General features: G+C 37.2%; 1 protein-coding gene across 2 annotated transcripts in view; it reads right to left on the reverse strand.

Moving 5' to 3' along the window:
• Positions 1-17,104, reverse strand: part of CDH7 (cadherin 7) — an 82,829-nt gene that overhangs the window by 40,463 nt on the left and 25,262 nt on the right. For both annotated transcript variants that reach the window (XM_069778906.1, XM_069778907.1), the window contains exon 3: positions 2,704-2,998. In XM_069778906.1, coding sequence (XP_069635007.1) covers positions 2,704-2,998 — 295 coding nt within the window. The remainder of the gene's footprint in view (positions 1-2,703; positions 2,999-17,104) is intronic.

Genomic DNA, 17,104 nt, shown 5'->3' on the forward strand with positions numbered 1-17,104 from the left:
GAAATAATAAATGAGGCGGGAAAGATGTTTGTTGTGCTGGGTAACAAGCAAAGCTGTTGATATCTTTGGAGAGTAGAGAAGATTAAACAAAACCAGAACAATGTTGGGTATTGCAATTTTTATATCCAGTTCCCTCAGCTATAAGCCAAACAGATCAGCATCTCACATCAGCTTGTTTTTTTCAACATCACAGGAACACTCTTTTAATACTCTTTTAACTATAATTTGCAATCTTTTTGTTTGAAATATAACACTGCTCGATTTTTTAAGACATACTTAAAAAAAAATAAAAATCCCTATGATTTTTCAGATAAGCCATAGCTTTGAGGGTTTTGCTATGAATAGATTTACAAGCCATCAAGATATTTACCCTATCTAGGATAATCAATATAATTGGGCCTGACCCAAATATAATTTGAACCTGACCCGAAGTCATTGCAAATACCAGAAAAGATTGACTTCAATTAGCCTTAGATAATGTCCTAAAATATTTGTCAAATACAATACGGAATCATTATACTTGCATAATCACCCTTTAGGTTAAAGGTTATAGTTCTCCTAGCTTTCTAGTTAATTTGGGTTTATAATCCTATGATCTCTTTCATTTTGCTTAATATCCAATTAAAAATCCTTGTCATGGATATAATTTTAAACAAAATAGGAGAGAGATACTTTGTTTCTCCTTAATATTTCATAAGTGCTCTAGGTGATTAATTAAAAATTGTGTTATATGAATAAACTACGAATTGATGTGACTATGTAAGACAAGTGCCACACAGGCATTTCATGCTAATCCTTAATTCAGTAACAATGCAGTATTCCATAGTTGTGTGATACAAACCATGAAGATGTTTAAAATGTAGTTTCAGGAAGCTCATGAAGATGAAATCACTGGTAAAGATTCATTAAAAAGTGCAAAACCAGCTCATTTTGAAAGATAGTCCTTATGTTCTCCACTGCATACTGGGCACCCCACATAGATTGATTTCCAATATATTTTTTGAACAAATGAAGCATGGGTGAGGGGTAGAGGCATGGATTTGTGTGTGTAGGTAAACCCCATATACTTGTAGTAGTTGTACATATGTCAACATGTAGTACAGGACAAGACAGAGCTAACTCATATAAAAGGGAAAGGAGGACATATTGCTTTTCAGGGCACAAGGCAAAAGTGCAAAAAAATCTAATCATTGCTGCGTGCTACAGCTCACTTAAATAATCTAATTCTAAAATAAAACAGCAATTTAAAAAAAAGATAAGTTTTTTACAGAACGTGTTTTTGAAGTGCTGAATATTTACATTTTACAGACTTAGATTATCTGATTTTCTCTGTTTTTCCAAAGTGCAGCTGTAAAAGTTCTCAGTACTGTATCACAACTTCATCTCCTCCCTGCTACTCTTCGAAAGCTGTGGTGTCCATCTTTCTTTCCAAGGCTACTGTTGCCTCTTCAGCCATCCACATAGTGTTCGAGTGACAATGAAAAAATGCCATGTATCAAATAAGAAATAGTGTCTATGCTCACTGCTTAGTAAAATAAATAAATAGAAAAGTCATTAGCAATGTTTTACTCATCTCCTACTGGCTCCTAAGCTGAGTTTCAAATATAAAAACAATGTTGACTAATGATGCTGCAGGGCACTTGGGAAGGGAAGATTATTGTTCTCTCTCTAGCTATAATTTAAAAGACATTGTTTAACGTACAAAAAGACAGGAGATGGTATAGAGGAAACCGCAGCATATTCTATATGGGCAGTCTTACTGTAAGAGTATCAAATTTTGTTATGGTTTAAAATCAGTCAAGCAAAGGAAATCCTAATTTCAATCACTGTATGTCTTTCCTAACCTGAAGTGAGAATTCCCATACACATATTTCCACTGAAGTAGATTAAGTTCTTCTGCTTTTTTTAGCTTCATGCTTGCATTTATAATTTCAGGTTAAAGTAAAATTTATCAAAATGTCTCTGGGCCAAAGTCCTATCTGGTCTGAATCAAGTCAGCTTTCAAAGGAACAGTGGCACCTGACAATAGATGAGCATTTGGTCTCTTTAAAATGAAGAGATAGTGGATTTGATGTTGAAATTCTTCCCTAATTCAAGCTCAGGAAAAATAGCATTTCTTCATTTCCAACAGAGGGTCTGAAGCCTCTAAAAGCCATTCTTCTCTGATTTCACGTGAATTTTGAAACTATCTCAAGTTGTAACCCAGTCCCTGCTGCTTGCATCTATTTCCCAGAGAGCTGGATTTCAGTATTAGAAAAGACATACAGTAAACTGTTACCGACATATGCAACACTTACCAAAAAAATGAAGCTGTCTGCTAGCAGGAATTTGAAGAGTTTGTTAAGAACGGACTTTATCTCAACAAAATGATATATTATCACCTCTGAGTACCATAGCATAGGTGTGAAACTTATTATTGTTAATGAGAATTATAAAACAAAGCCTCTGGGCACTGGAATGAGAAATACACCATAAAATGCTTATCTGAATCCCTACATAGCTATTTGAGTTTCACAACATTTTTGAGAGGGTAAATACTTAATCTAGCATGTTATTTCCAGTTAAGTCTTGAAATATCTAACTGTTGCAGGTGCCTCATGGATAATTAAGTAGCTTAGTGCGATACAGTAAAAAATAATGAAATTTTTAAAAAGGCAATAGGAACAAATTTCCCACAACACCAACAGTGTATTTTGCACTTACCCACAGGAGACATCTCAGGAACTCCAGCAGTGTAAGGACCATCCAGAAATTTTGGCTCATTGTCATTGATGTCCTGAATCTTAATGACGAACTCAGATTCGGGTTCCACGGGTTTATTAGTCAGCCTATCTAGTGCTTGTGCTCGGAGCGTGTAGTAGGCCTGCTCTTCTCGATCCAGCCTCTTTGTAGCATGAATATCCCCCGTGTTCTCATCAATAATGAAAATGGAACTTGCCCCTTCGCCTGACAAGATGTATTTGATGGAACCATCTCCTTTATCAACATCAGAGTGAAGCTGGTGAAAAATTGATGAGAGATGAGATTAACTTACAAGAGAGTCAGTGGCATGGAGATATGTAAAAATAATTCTTATGTTGAGCAGTAGTACATGAAATTTTATTGTCCTTGGAAAGATAAGCTGAATGTTTATCGTGCACGGCATGTGAGGGACTATTAGAATCTGTCAGCTTGCTCTTTTGAGCAAGATAATTTCATTCTTTCCTGCAAATAATCTCATTTTCAAATGAATGTGATATTGTCTTACAGTCTTCTCATACCAGAGTTTTACATAGCCACACACATACACCCATGCACATATATGATTATAACTGTGACTTTATTCCTACACGAATTTAACGACATTGCTGGTTTCAGCTTATTATCCTACTGAAGGGTGAGACCTCAAACAAATGTCACTATAAACTTAATGTCAGCATGTGGTTGCTCCTGTGTACCTATGGGAAGCGACATACTGATTTCCTCAGTGTTTACTGTGTAGAGCAGTAAAACATCAAATTAATTAAAAGGGATTGGTTGATAGATTGCTCACTACTATCTGATGGGCCAGTAACTTCACTTCCATATCTTGTTTTCCATTATCTAACTTCAGAAAAATGCAGAGTCTGAGAAAGACCAAGAAGTGTCCTGGCACCTCCTGAAGCAGCATCAAAGGTCAGGTGTAGTTTCCCTGGGACTACTCCTAGCAGGCACAGAACAAATGTACCTCAGTAGGTCAAAATGTATCTTCCACTGGAATCGCAAGAGAGATTTACACAAAGAAACTTTCTTCCTCATCACGCAAGCTATTTAAAGTTACAGAACAAGGTTCCACAGGTTTTGTAGCTTTTTTTACGTCTACTGTGTCTCACCTTCCTCTTATAGAACACAGACTCAAACAATTCTCATAGACTTCTCAAATTTGTATCAGCAATCTTATTGATCTGGATATCATGTTAAAGTAACACACACACATATTTAACATGGTATAACTGAAAAGAACGCCAGTAAAAGTCAAAGTACTTGCGCGCTTGTTAAAAAGTGGATTATTACTTGTAAATAGCTGAGGACAATGTTAAAGATGTTCAGATTCTTATCTACTCTTAGGTCTCTTATCTACTTTGTACCTGTCCTAACTCCATGTCATGTTGAGTTTGGAGGTAACTCCACTGTCTTCATCATCATAATTTCCTCCACTAACATTTTTTTTCTCTCAGCTGGGAGTATCACTGAGATAGTAATCACTTCCAGAATACATACAGAAAATTGCTATCTCAGGCATAACTTAGCACAGCTGCAAAACCTTTTCCTATTTCAGCAGGGAAGTATTCGAGATCAGTTTTGAATTTTGCAGCTGGATAAAAAGCTGCCTATTTCTTACACATTATTTCACTTACAGTGTCTGGATATCTCATACTTATGCAATTACAGTGCACTCTCTCTCTCTTTTAAGGTAGAAATGGAGTCTGAGCTTTGGACTGGATCAAAACACAGAACTACGGTGTCTAAACCAGAACAGCTACATTATTTCAAAATATGGCTTATCCTCATTCTGCTGCTACCTAACTCCTGAGATACCTAAACAAGCCTGAGATTTCTTTGGTGGAGTTCCCCGAACATTCAAAGTCCTACTTCTCAGCACACTCAGGAATACTCACTGCTGACACTGTGAGCAGATCAAGGTAAAATGTCTCTCACATCCAGGCTCTTTCAAGATCCACAGCACTGCATATTCCTCAGCTCTAATGGCTGGGGGTTTGTTCATTAAACCATACCTCTGTTCATTTCCCAAATCTGGCAGCTGGGTCTCTTGCTGCTTTTCCAAACTTGACTGGAAGAGGTACCCATCTTCCCTACAAAGGAGCAGTGGCCTGTGCAAGTAAGAATCTGTCTGGCATGTGTTTGATTTGCTTTTACTTTTTTTTGTCCTCTTTTCTTTTCTAAGACCTACTTCAGGGTGCATAAGTCTCCTATCTACTACAGAGGCATTGTGTGGGTTCCCTCCATAGCCAGAATCCTACAGTCTAGACTGAAATGCTGAGTGTCACCTCACCCAAGAACTGAAGTTATGGGATACAAAGATTCAATGCCTTTGTCTTCTTGAAGTGATTCAGTTTTCTCCATATCCCATATTCTAGCAGAGCACTGGTCTTTCTGTGGTGGCTGAGACTGTCCCATTCTCCCTGTAAAAGTTATTCCACCTTTTGTGGCATATGTGAGGATGTGCTGGATGAGAGAAAAGCGGATGACACCAGCATACCCAGCAGTTTATCAGGCAGAGCAGTTTTCTGCAGGTTAAAAATGTGCAAGTAGATCTCTTCAGGCAGAGGAGGGAAGGGATTCCATGTCTCAACTTGCTGAGAGCAACATAGAACTCTCTCATGGGGGGGACGCCGAGTCCATCAGCACACCAGAGTGTAGCACTCACACCTGGGTCTCATGCTGCAGGGCTGCACAGCCTCCCATTCACCTTGTATTTAGATCCAGCCCCATCCCGAACAACTTTCTAGCAGTGTTTTGAAAGAAGAGAGACCTTCAGGGGAGAGGCCAGAAGTGTAAATCCTCAAAGATGCACTGAGTAAGGCTTTCACAACCCAGAGAAAGAAGAAATTCCACAGCTTCAGCGTTTCCCATTTGCTCACTCAGTGGCTCTCTGATTAACGCATTTGGTTTTTAGAGTCCCACTCTGAGGTCCATAAATCTCCTCATGGGTTACACTACAGTGGCTGGTGCCCTGAAGTGAAGTACTGAACAGAAGCCACTTTTTGGAATGATGTCTTGGTAGAAAATTGCTACTACACAGATTAGTAAAGTGATTAGCAATGACCTTTGTTACTCCAAGGTTGAAGCTCTGGGAGAGCAAACTTCTTTGTATCTGTTACTAAAACTTTGTTCTACTAAGCCTTTAAAAAAACAATGCTGGCCCATGCTCAAGTTAGTAAAGCACCATTCTCTACCTACTTAACCCCAGTAAGGTGATAACACTCAAGATTTAGTTTATCTTTGGCACTATAGTACAATCAATTCTGTGCAAAGCAGTCTTAAAGAATTTTTTTCAACTTTATGTGTATTTTAGTGTCAAACTGAGATAACTTAAAAGTCCAATACAAGAGAACAATGCAAAAATAAAGTAGGCTGACAGAATCCAGAAGTATGTTTGGTGCAGTTTTCAGATGACCTTTATTCCAGTTCCACCCAATATAAACTTTCCAGTGATCTTCAAAGTCATTAATGCAGAGACATCAGTGATTTGCAACTAAGAATAACATTTTTGAATGCAGCAGTCCTGTACCATATTTACACCTCTGCTACTACCAAATGTGACTTCAAACTACCTGTACGTCCAGCTATTTAGTTTAACACCCTAGGAAATGAGAAGTAATATTTTCCTTATATTGTTGGCTTTAGAAAACACTTTGCACATTCTTTTTTTTGTTGTTTTTCTTTTTTGGGGGGGGGGGGGGGGGCAGGAGCGTGGTTTGCTGTCATCCCGCCCCCCCAGCTCCCTTTTTTTAGGAAGAAATACATTTAAGAATGAGACCTGAAATTTGTTCTTGTGATTAATTTGGCAACAATTATATAGAGTAATGTTAGTCCTCAGGACATTTGTACTTTACAGGAAGGCTCCAGAAAGCATCTATGATGGTGCCATCTACTATGTCTATCACCCCTCCTGCTTTCTACAGAGACATTCATGTAGGAGACAGAACGGCAGCTGAGGCTGTAGCTGCACATGGGGACTATGACTTTAGAAGTAGAGGGTCAAGACAAAGGCAGTTTCCAATTCTTGTTTCAAGAGACATGGAAGATTCCAGGATTCACTGGGTAAATCTCATCTGATCCCTTCCTGGAACATCCCAGACAAATTTTCTTTCAGAAGTAGTTTGCAATAAAAATTGTAAATAAAATTCATCCCTCTGTTTTCTGAAAGGAGAATGCTGTAAGTAAAGATAGTTGTATAATTCCAATTCATTTCACCCATTGCTGTGTCCACACAATATCCATGATGGTCACTCTCCAGTTTGCCTTAGCTTTCAAGTAACCTTATTTCCAGTATGAGATTCATGATCCAATTCTTATATGCTGATCCTCTTGCTTCTTTCTTACATTCCACATACATTTAACATTAAGATTTTAAGAGGGTTGGTGTTGGGTGTTCCCTGCATTACACCATGTACAAGAAAGAGTACATGAGAACAGAAAACGGAAGCAGCAAGCTTCTGCATTTTTAACAGGAGGGTAACTTTTTAATATTCTAGGAAACTTAGCACAGAGTGAACAAATCTAATAAGAAAAGCCACACAAGCCTTGTGGAGGCAGAGAGGGCCAGGGTGTATAAGTGCACTTTTTTTTTTTTTTTTAGGAAGATAACATACCAAGTGCCCTCTACTGTCTCTGAACTCAACCTAAAAAGAGGGCACTTATATCTTTTTAGGCCCAACTCCTAAAACTCTTCTCAGTTTTAGAAAATGCTTGTTTGGATATGTGTGAGAGAAGGAAGCAGTCAGGTTCACTCAGTAGCAAAGGCACTATTACCCTAACTCCTTTAATGAATGCAATTTTGTCCTCACATTTTTTGGCGCTGCAGCAATATAGCTTAGTATAGGGTCTTGTCTAATGCATTGATGTTTATGTGGACTCTTAGGATGATGATTATTCTAGGGAAATCTAAATAATACATTTCTTTCAAGTTCCCTAATACTCAGTAGTTTCTGGATTTTGTCTGTTTGTAGGTACAGATCTGTACAACCAATGCTGAGGTCATTCTGCATCGCTTGCCATTAAAATATGTTAATGCAGTATTTTTAATAGAGAAGGCCATTTATTTTTATCAGTAAGCAGAGATACTGCACTGCATTAAAAGCAATTTATCTGGGCACCACCAATCTGTTTGAGGTCTGAATAAGAGGTTTGCTATTTCTCTGATTTTCAGTTCAGGATCCCTCAAAGCAGGTACAATGTTCACAAGCCTCTCTTCTCCATTTTTTCTTCCCTAAAGATCTACCTTTGCAGTTGTTCCTCCCTGTGGCAGCATGGCCAGTGTTTCATTGCTGAGTTTACAGCTTCTGGGTGAAGAAGAAAAGCACAGGGAGAACATGAGGAGCTGCCAGGTTTTCAGTATCAGCAGGATCAGGTAATGGTGAGAATGAGACAGACAGAGCAACCACGAGATGCTTCAGTACAACCTAGCTCCATAGCTCCCTGAGACCATAAGAAATGCGCGCTTATTTGCAGAACAACTGAAAAGTTTTCTCAAGGAGGAGTTACCCTGCCTGAACCCTTCCCTTTCTTGCTGTGAAAGTGCCTAGAAAGGGAGGAAAGGAATGAAAACTGCCTCCTCATGACTGTGCAGGCATCCGTAGCTCTTGGTAATACGGAATTGATGCAACTGCAGCTTTATTGCTGCTTTCTCACTAAAAGCAAGGAGGGACTAGCAAGCAAAAACAGACAAAAGGAAGAAAGAACACCAAGCCAGGAACAATCTTCTTGTCCATTTTATAACCACAACTTAGAATCACAAAACAACTGAGAACTGATTGTGGGAGGAAGACACTCTTGCCTTCATATACATGACCCACTGCTTTCTGGGAAGACTTAAAAAGGGAACTTGTCTGGTGCATACAGATTAAATAAGTAATTGCCAAAATGTGAAAGAAAGTAGGTGATTTGAAACAAAGACTTAATTTGGCTATTTCTACTAAATCTTGCTCATCACAACAGCTAGGTTCTTAAAACTTCTGTTCTTGGATTCAGTATTTACTGTGGTTGCACGTAGAAGGTTTTGAAGTCCCTTTTTCCCTCAGATTATCACTGCTAGTAAGTGTTTTGAACTGTGATGACTCATAAAGTACTAGATATTTGTATTTTTTTTTACTTCTTTTTTAAAATATAACACTATATTTGATAAATATCAGGATAACTAAGGGTTCAAAGTTGCTGATTTGGAATGATTTCAATGCAAATAATCACTTACATTTAAAATTCAGCATAGACAACAGAGTTAACGTTTAAGTAAAATCCAATATGCACACATACCACATTTCTGCAACGTTTAAGGGACTCACAAACACATTCGTTACAAATACAATTGCAGTTTTCAGAGGGAGCTATGAAGCTCTCACTCTTGTAAACTGTAACCATATTTCAATATCAAAAGCTTAAGATGTCTTTTTTAATTTCCTTTTCAGTGTCATTACAGAAGGCATGTGGGACAGATTCCTCAACATTTTATTGATGTCAGCAAAGGCTTGTGATTCATATAATTGACTTCACACCCAGGCACTAGTGAAAGTATTATTCAGCAGGTAATGATTTTCTTATAAAAGTCTTATTTCCAAGAAACATTGAGAAAGTGATAAAGGAGCTCCTGGAGGGCTTTTGTTTACTTTTATTAATTTTTGTAAAACTATAGTACAAGCCTGGGCTTGGAAAGAAATATGCTGGTTTATGTTTTGTGCTTTCAGTATAACAACGCTGAGTACAAGAGATCCAAGTCAATACAAATGGCTATACCCCAAACCCTAACATTTTTAATTAGAGTTTGAAAAGAAGGAATATGTTTGTAATGCTGCTAGAGTTTCCTTGTTTCAGCAATGTTGTCACTATCGTAGGGAACTGGCACAGACAACTGTGCCACAGTGGCACAATTCACCACTTTGACTTACTAGCAATTTCATGCGCTGTTGTGTTGCCTCTAGACTTTCTCCTTTTCAGGCAAGTGCAGAGATGGTCATGTGGGAATAGAAGGTCCCATGCTGTAGACCACAGTATAACCACATTATATTTATCTAACACAAGCAGCTGGTGACAGGCTTGCTCAAAAGCCAGTCAGCCTAGACAAGATTTCTGTGTTGATCTAAAACCCTCAAAATTGTGTCTAGGGTGCTCAGAGCTGACCGAAGACCTAAGAGTTGCTGAGGCAACCGAGGTCCACAACATTCCTGAGATCTCTTAATATCCAGCACTGTCCTTATAGGCTGCCTGAACTCAGACTGTCTCTGAATCCTCCTTTGTCTTGTTATGGATAATACTAGAGTCCTATGAATGACCACAAGCCAACAGATCTGCCCAGGATCACCACAAAGTCAATGAGCAAATGAGAGGTCACTTATCACATTAGCACCTTTCACATTCAAGGTAAAACCAGGACCATCTTTTTGGGAGTACCAGCTGTGCCATCCCACAGCTTGTCCTTAATAGCCCTCTTGCGGGTAAATTTTATGTCATTTGGTGTATTTTGACTTCCAAGATATTCATATTCAACAGTGTATATAAAGCCAGTGAGAACAAAGATCCATCTACAATCAAGGTATTCATGCAGGTGCAGGATTAAGAAAACATAGGATAGGAGACATAATAAATAAGAAGGATAAAGAGGGAAGAAAGGAAGGTTTAAAAAAAACAAGGTAAAAAAATCTACAAACCAAAAAATTCAAAGTGGATTAGAACATGAACAGGTCTGAAGGACGAGGAGAGAACTGGAATGGGAAACAAGCTGATGAAAGACCTCAAATGAATGTGATGAGGCAGAGGAGATGGGGCAAGAGGAAGACAAAAGGAGACAGGCAAAAGGTAGAATGACAAGTTGAAATGGGACAAAACAGCAAGGAAAAAATAAAAATGAAAAGAAATGAAAGAAAAAGCTGAAGTAGTAAGTGGAGCTGATCTTCAGTGACTGATCAGTGTTAGGCAAGAACAGCGTTTGAGAGTAAAGCTGTACAACGTTACCAGCCTCTTCTTTTCATGCTCTATTTAATGCAACAGGAATTAAAAAGGTTGATAACCTGAATCTAGTCAGGTGTCATTTTACTGAGGGTGTGTATTACTACTACTCCAAGTTCAGAAAAAAAGGCTTACTTTAGAGGGGAAGGGAAAAAAAAAAAAGGTGCAATTTAAATTGTCATTGATTTTAAAGTGCTGGAACCAGACAAGCAAAGATAAGAAACAGGACTGATGGGCAGGGAGAGTAACATAAGTGTCAGCTTGTTCTGAATGAACTAGGCGTCATTCTTAAAAAAAAAAAAAAAAAAAAAAATCCTTATTTCCCCTATTAATGCAGTTTCTGAACTTTTTTGCTGCTACAGAATGTATGTTTCTGTGCCTAAAAAATTAAAATAGTAAGAATTTTTATTAATTTACTCAGACTTATTCTCTCCCGTGATCAAACTTGGAATAAGCAGTAAGGTGTTACTATCCCCTTCTTCGCCCATGTTATATCCTCAGTAAAAGGTTCAGAAATGTTGGTGGCAGGGTTTAGTGAAAAATATATAACTCTTATACTCTTAAGCGACTGATCAGTGCTCCAGGAGGATGATAACCTTATCACCTCAGCCACATGAAGTGAAGTAAATATTTAAGTTTGCCAACCTTTTCAAGAAGGGGCGTGAAACAGGAAACAGAACAGTGAAACTTCTTTAGTGCCTTGATGGTTATTGTTCAAACAAAATGCAAAGTAGCAGTAACAAAATTCTAAATCTTACACTTCATAACATTCCAGTTAGTATCTAAGTAAGCCCTCAAGGCTTCTAAGTGGAAGACAAAGTTCAGATGAAAGGTTCCTCTAGGAATAAGAGATACTGTCATCTAAAGGCTACTGAGTTGAATAATTAATAGGAAACACTGAAAACTGGATGTGATAAGAACAACCATGTCACATTTTTATGACTTTTTTCTCTTAATAACACCCAGTTGTGTCTATAGTTATATAATTTAGCTCTTTATATAGACGGTGATATAGTAATTGTGTTTATGTATACAATGTGTGCGTACATTTAAGCGTATCTATGTATACATACACATGCACGTGCGCACGCGCACACACGTATCTGTTTCCTTATTACGTCCTCTTCTTTTCCCATCTCTGCAGATACTGTACTCGCAAATCTGCACCTTCTTCCCCCCCCCCCCCAGTTTTAAGAACACGAAATGCCCCGTGGTGACAGGGAATTGTGCAGCCAGCCCATTAAGATTAGTGCAGCTACAGGAGGAACTCAGAAGCAGCTGCTGCTGTAGATGGAGCTGAGTGGGCATATGTAGCCGGCTGAGTATTCTTGAGGAGTTTTAATGGGCCATCATCATGACATGTCACTCTCCAAAATGACTATTTGTCATTCACACTCTTAAAAAGACAGTTTGGCAGCTTTGGGAGGTAAAAGCCATCTGTATACTGTGCATCATCACGTACTAATTGCATAATATTTATTGGGGGGCGGGGAGGGGGGGGACAGCAATACTGTATTGTAGCACCACCAAGAGCCTGCAGGCAACATAACATGTTCGGAATAAGAATGGAAAAAAGAGACCTGCTTTCCCCTCACACACACACACACTTCAAGCTTTTCAGAAATTATCTTGTTAGAATTTGGAATGGGGAAACAGAGCACAGCGTTTGTAAACAATATGCACATTGGAATCCTTACAGACCTGTTCAATATTCAGCTTTGGGTTTTTTTGTTGTTTCCCAAACCACTCTCAGTCCATCAGTATTTATTCCTTGGAGGGCTCCTTCTGAGTATTTCAGTAACAATACTGCATCACTGACAAACCAAGCCATAGAGTAGTGGATTTGCTATCCTATTTGCCATATAAAAACCGCTTCTGTTTCTACACAAATAGATTTAATTTTTGATTAAAGAAACCAATGACTCAAACCTCATTTATACGAGAGCCTAAAGCAATTAAATCATGTGAAAATACCACTGGAGTGAAATTGTATTTACAAATTCCTGAATGTTTATTCTTACCAGCTGTATTGGGGTCTCTACATTCACTTATTCTCCAGGAAAGGGACTAAGTTCTCTGCCATAAATACCAACAGTATTTTCACATGATCCATATCTATTCATAATGCACCATACTACTCGCCATTATGTACTAAACCAACGTATTTGCTGGTCCAGCGGTTTGATTTATTTTGTTGCCAAGAATCACTGAAGCTGTAAGACAAAATTCTCTTAAAGTCACTACTCTCTATTTCAGCAGTGTAATAAAACTGTGTGAAGATGCTCTCTCCCTGCATTCCCCACATATAGCTTCTATGAAAGTGATCAGGCTTAAAATACGTAGCATGGCAAATAAATACCAAAGACCCTAGTATACTTCATAGAAGAATATCTCAGGGCTAGCAGATGTCCATGGGCTTGGAAAGTTTATGCACGTGTAGCAGCTTAGAGAAACAGAGCCTTCAAGAAACTACACTCATTCTTCTTCGCAAATTACTTTCCCACTAGACACGAAACAATCTCTGCTTGCACAATATTTACACTTTTCTTGAAATACATATATGTATATATGCTTAAATAGATATATGTTTACAGTGATATGAATAGTTTCAGTGGTTATGCCACTGTACGTGGTAAAAAATACATTCATCATTTTATTAATTATTTATGATTTTTAAGGATTTTTTTTTATGAGCAGAGAATGCATGAATGCACTTTGCCTTATGGCACAGGAAAGAGGGAAAGAGGGGAGATGAAACAAGAAAGGCAATAGCAGAGTTTATATACCTGCAATAATGTAAAATGAATGTTTTTACTTTTTCCCTGTTCTTGAAAATACAAATTAGTCAAAAAGTATACAAATATACAAATATATACAAATAGAAATTGTTTCTCCCATACTGCTTTTTCTACTTAGCCATGATAATTCAGGCCTAGGATTTCAACCATGGAAAATGAGAGCATATTAAGCATCTATTTTTTCATATCTAACCCTGTAATCTAAAGAATTATCTGTAATAGCACTGAGCAGGAAAAATAATCATACACACTTCTTGTTTGACTACCATATTAATAATACCAAATTTACAAACAAAAATTCATTTGGTATTAAACCGTTTTCTGAGATAAGAAATGTACTTATACTGACTGTCTTTATTTTAGAGTGGAAATTATACCTCCCATATTGTCTCTTCTTTGTCAAACTACTGATCTATAGTTTAGAGTGATTATCCTGTTTCTGCTTCAACTATCCAAAATAGCTTGCAGCATTGCTTGGTTGATAATGATTTTTCTCATAGGAACCTGCTTCCAAAGAACATTAGTACCAAGGAATAGATACCCGGAGGGTGTAGAGCTTTTTCTGTTGTTTCTGGTTTGTTTTTATGTTGTATCAATTCCTCAAATTTCATTTGCTCTTGAAAGTTTAATGCTGCTAAAAATCCACTTATAATCTTACCTTGCATGTTAGTGGGAAGTGCTGAAACCCTGACAGACTAGAAGACAATGGTAATATATGTAACTGTAATGCAGTTGAAGTAATTACTGTGACTAATAGTGTCTGTAGAAGCTTATAAAATACTGGACTACGGAAGACAGCATGATCTGATCATTTTAATGATGCAAGATTTACAATACAGAAAAACTGTAATTAACTGGGTCCACCACCACACTAACCTATAATTCCCTGAAAACACTTAAGGACTTGTTAAATAAAATTTATGAAACTGTTCAAACGAAGAAGAGTTAACATGTTGGTCTACATCTCCATTTTTAACGTACATAAATGATAATATACATGTCAGGGCATCAGTGTTTGTTATCATATTTTGCTTCTTAAAAATTAAATTCCTATTGTCTTTCTTTATAAAATTTGATATGTTTGGATAAATGCAGTACTTAGTGCTGACTTTCCCGAATGATTTATAGTCAACTTGAAATTGATAATTCTTCATATGAACATATTGATTATGTGATATAAAATGTTTCACACCACCCAGATATTTCTCAAAGCATTTCCACAAACCTAATCCAATAAGTATTCCCACTAAGATCAGTAGGACTACTCCTAGATTTAAAGTGCAAAATTAAGAATTTGACACAATGCCCATGTCACACATAATTAGTCCCTGGGAACGTATGTTGGGGAGAGAGTCATAACTGCTCATAGCTGAAGTGGGTCAAGGAAATAAAACAAGAATGGAGAATTTTGAAAGTAAAATTTTACTATAACATTTTAATGAGTAAATTATTTCATATGAAAAGGGCAGCAATGAAAATCTATAGCAAATCATTACAGTTTCATTGCTAGTATGACAATGTAACATGAAAAACCAATGCATGACCAAATAAAGTGCAGTATTAGATACCTTCCTGTAGACATTTGTCTTGTGTCTTAAACTGAGTTCACTTAAAAAGAGCAGAAGAATCCCTTGGTTAACTTATTATCTTAAAACACAAGTTACTGCTGTCAGTGTGTTTACATTTCATTTGGAATCTCTTTTTCAGTCTGGCTTGATTAAGCACCCTAACATTTCTGTAGTGCCTTCTATTAACTACTATGACTGATTACTAACAGTGTAGTTCAGTAAGGTAGAACACTGCATGACAGATAAATTTTTTCTTTTTTTCAGAAGGATAGAAGACAACTTTTTTTTTTTTTTCTTTTTTCCCCTACTCTTATGTATTTCACTAAAGATGGTTTATTACATTGATTTTTGCCCAAAAGTGTTTCTAAAATACATATCCATCCATCCGTATATACTGGCTAGTTAATTAACAGCCCATTGTTCAAAATTCACTCCAAAGAGTAGGGAAATTTAACCCCGTGCTACATCAAATTAAATCTCTGGTTTAGAATTCTCTAAGTTAGGAAATCATCCTTATGCATGTACAGCATGTCAGGACTTGCTTAAGGCTCATGAATGTTGGTACTAAGCATATGCCTAAGCGCCTTTCTGAAACAGAGCCTTAATCCCTGTGCAAAGGAAGGGTGCTTTAATGAACAGCAATGTGCATCACATCGACTAATTGTAAGAAGCAGAATTGAAAGCTTAAGTGATTGCATTACATAAATTCACACTGTAGCTGTTCAGTATTCAGAACAAGCTGAAGTAAGGGGTGCACAGTAAGTATGGGCATTTGAAAGTCTGCCTTAAACTGTTAAGATCATTTAAAGTGATCCTTTGTGAATAAATACTTTGAAAGGTTTGATTTCTTCTTAACTTTTTTTTTTAACCATTCAAATTTGCAGGTCTGCCAGGGTTTTCAGATACAACCAGATTGATCTCAAGACAGTAATTCATATTTTGATAGGCATTTTTACTCCATAGGATTAAGGGCTGGGAAAGAAATGCTTTTAATGCCCATGTTTTGTGCTGTTTTTCAGAAAACATTTGAGGGGGAGGATAATGCATTAGTATTTCAAAACCATAACAAACTGTCTTAACATGAACAATACTAGGTTAATTGTAAAGCCTTGCAGCTTAGAAGGATTTTAACAGCTGTATGTAAAGGGCAGTGCTCTCCTGATGCCTTTTCTTATTTTGGTGAGCACAATGAGTGTTTAATAGAGACAATCTCATCAAATTCCTATGCAGTCATTACACCTTGTTTCCTTAAATCATATTTTGACATTTCAAATGATGGGAGAAGATATTTATGGATTAAAATTGAAATTCACTCATCGTTTTTCAAAAAAAAAATCCATAGTTTTGCCATGTGCAATGCTGATGCCAACCCAGGATTTTTTCATCTGTTCTTCATGTTTTCACTAGAACACATTCTTGCTGTGTTTCTTACTCACTGCCATTAAATGCTGGCAAGACAATCAATGTATGTGCCATTGATAAACAAATGATGAGAAAATACTGAAATGGCAGGTGTTATTTTACGTTGGTCATGTATACTTGCTGAATCTACATTAAAATTCAAATTGTGCAGACCTGTTTCTAATTCTGAAAGCCATCTGGATTCTACGGAAAATGTTCAAAGTCTTCCTTCAGAAACTCATTTCTGAAGGTTCCAGTACTTCACATATATTGAGAACTTCCAATTTACATAAAGACCCCTCTGATTATCTGAAACAACTTGTTCTTTTGCCACTATGAGACATTGCATAGGGTACATAATTCAAATTCTTAGATGGTCCCTGATGAAATTAGAGCACTCTCATCTAACAATCATTTGCATTGTTCCCCTTCTGAGTGAGCTCTGGTTCAATAAAAAATAGAGCACACAATGAGTTCCTTATGAGAACACTACCTGCTTCCAAAGCATTGTGGTCAACATGAAGGTACAGGAGTTATTAGTATTGTGTATTCCATTAACTGCAAACAAGATCAGTCATCTGAATTTACTGTCATCTACCTCAAATATTTCAACTCAGATGACTGTTACTAATGTGT

The sequence above is a fragment of the Haliaeetus albicilla genome, chromosome 3, assembly GCF_947461875.1.
Source record: "Haliaeetus albicilla chromosome 3, bHalAlb1.1, whole genome shotgun sequence".
NCBI lineage: Eukaryota > Metazoa > Chordata > Aves > Accipitriformes > Accipitridae > Haliaeetus > Haliaeetus albicilla.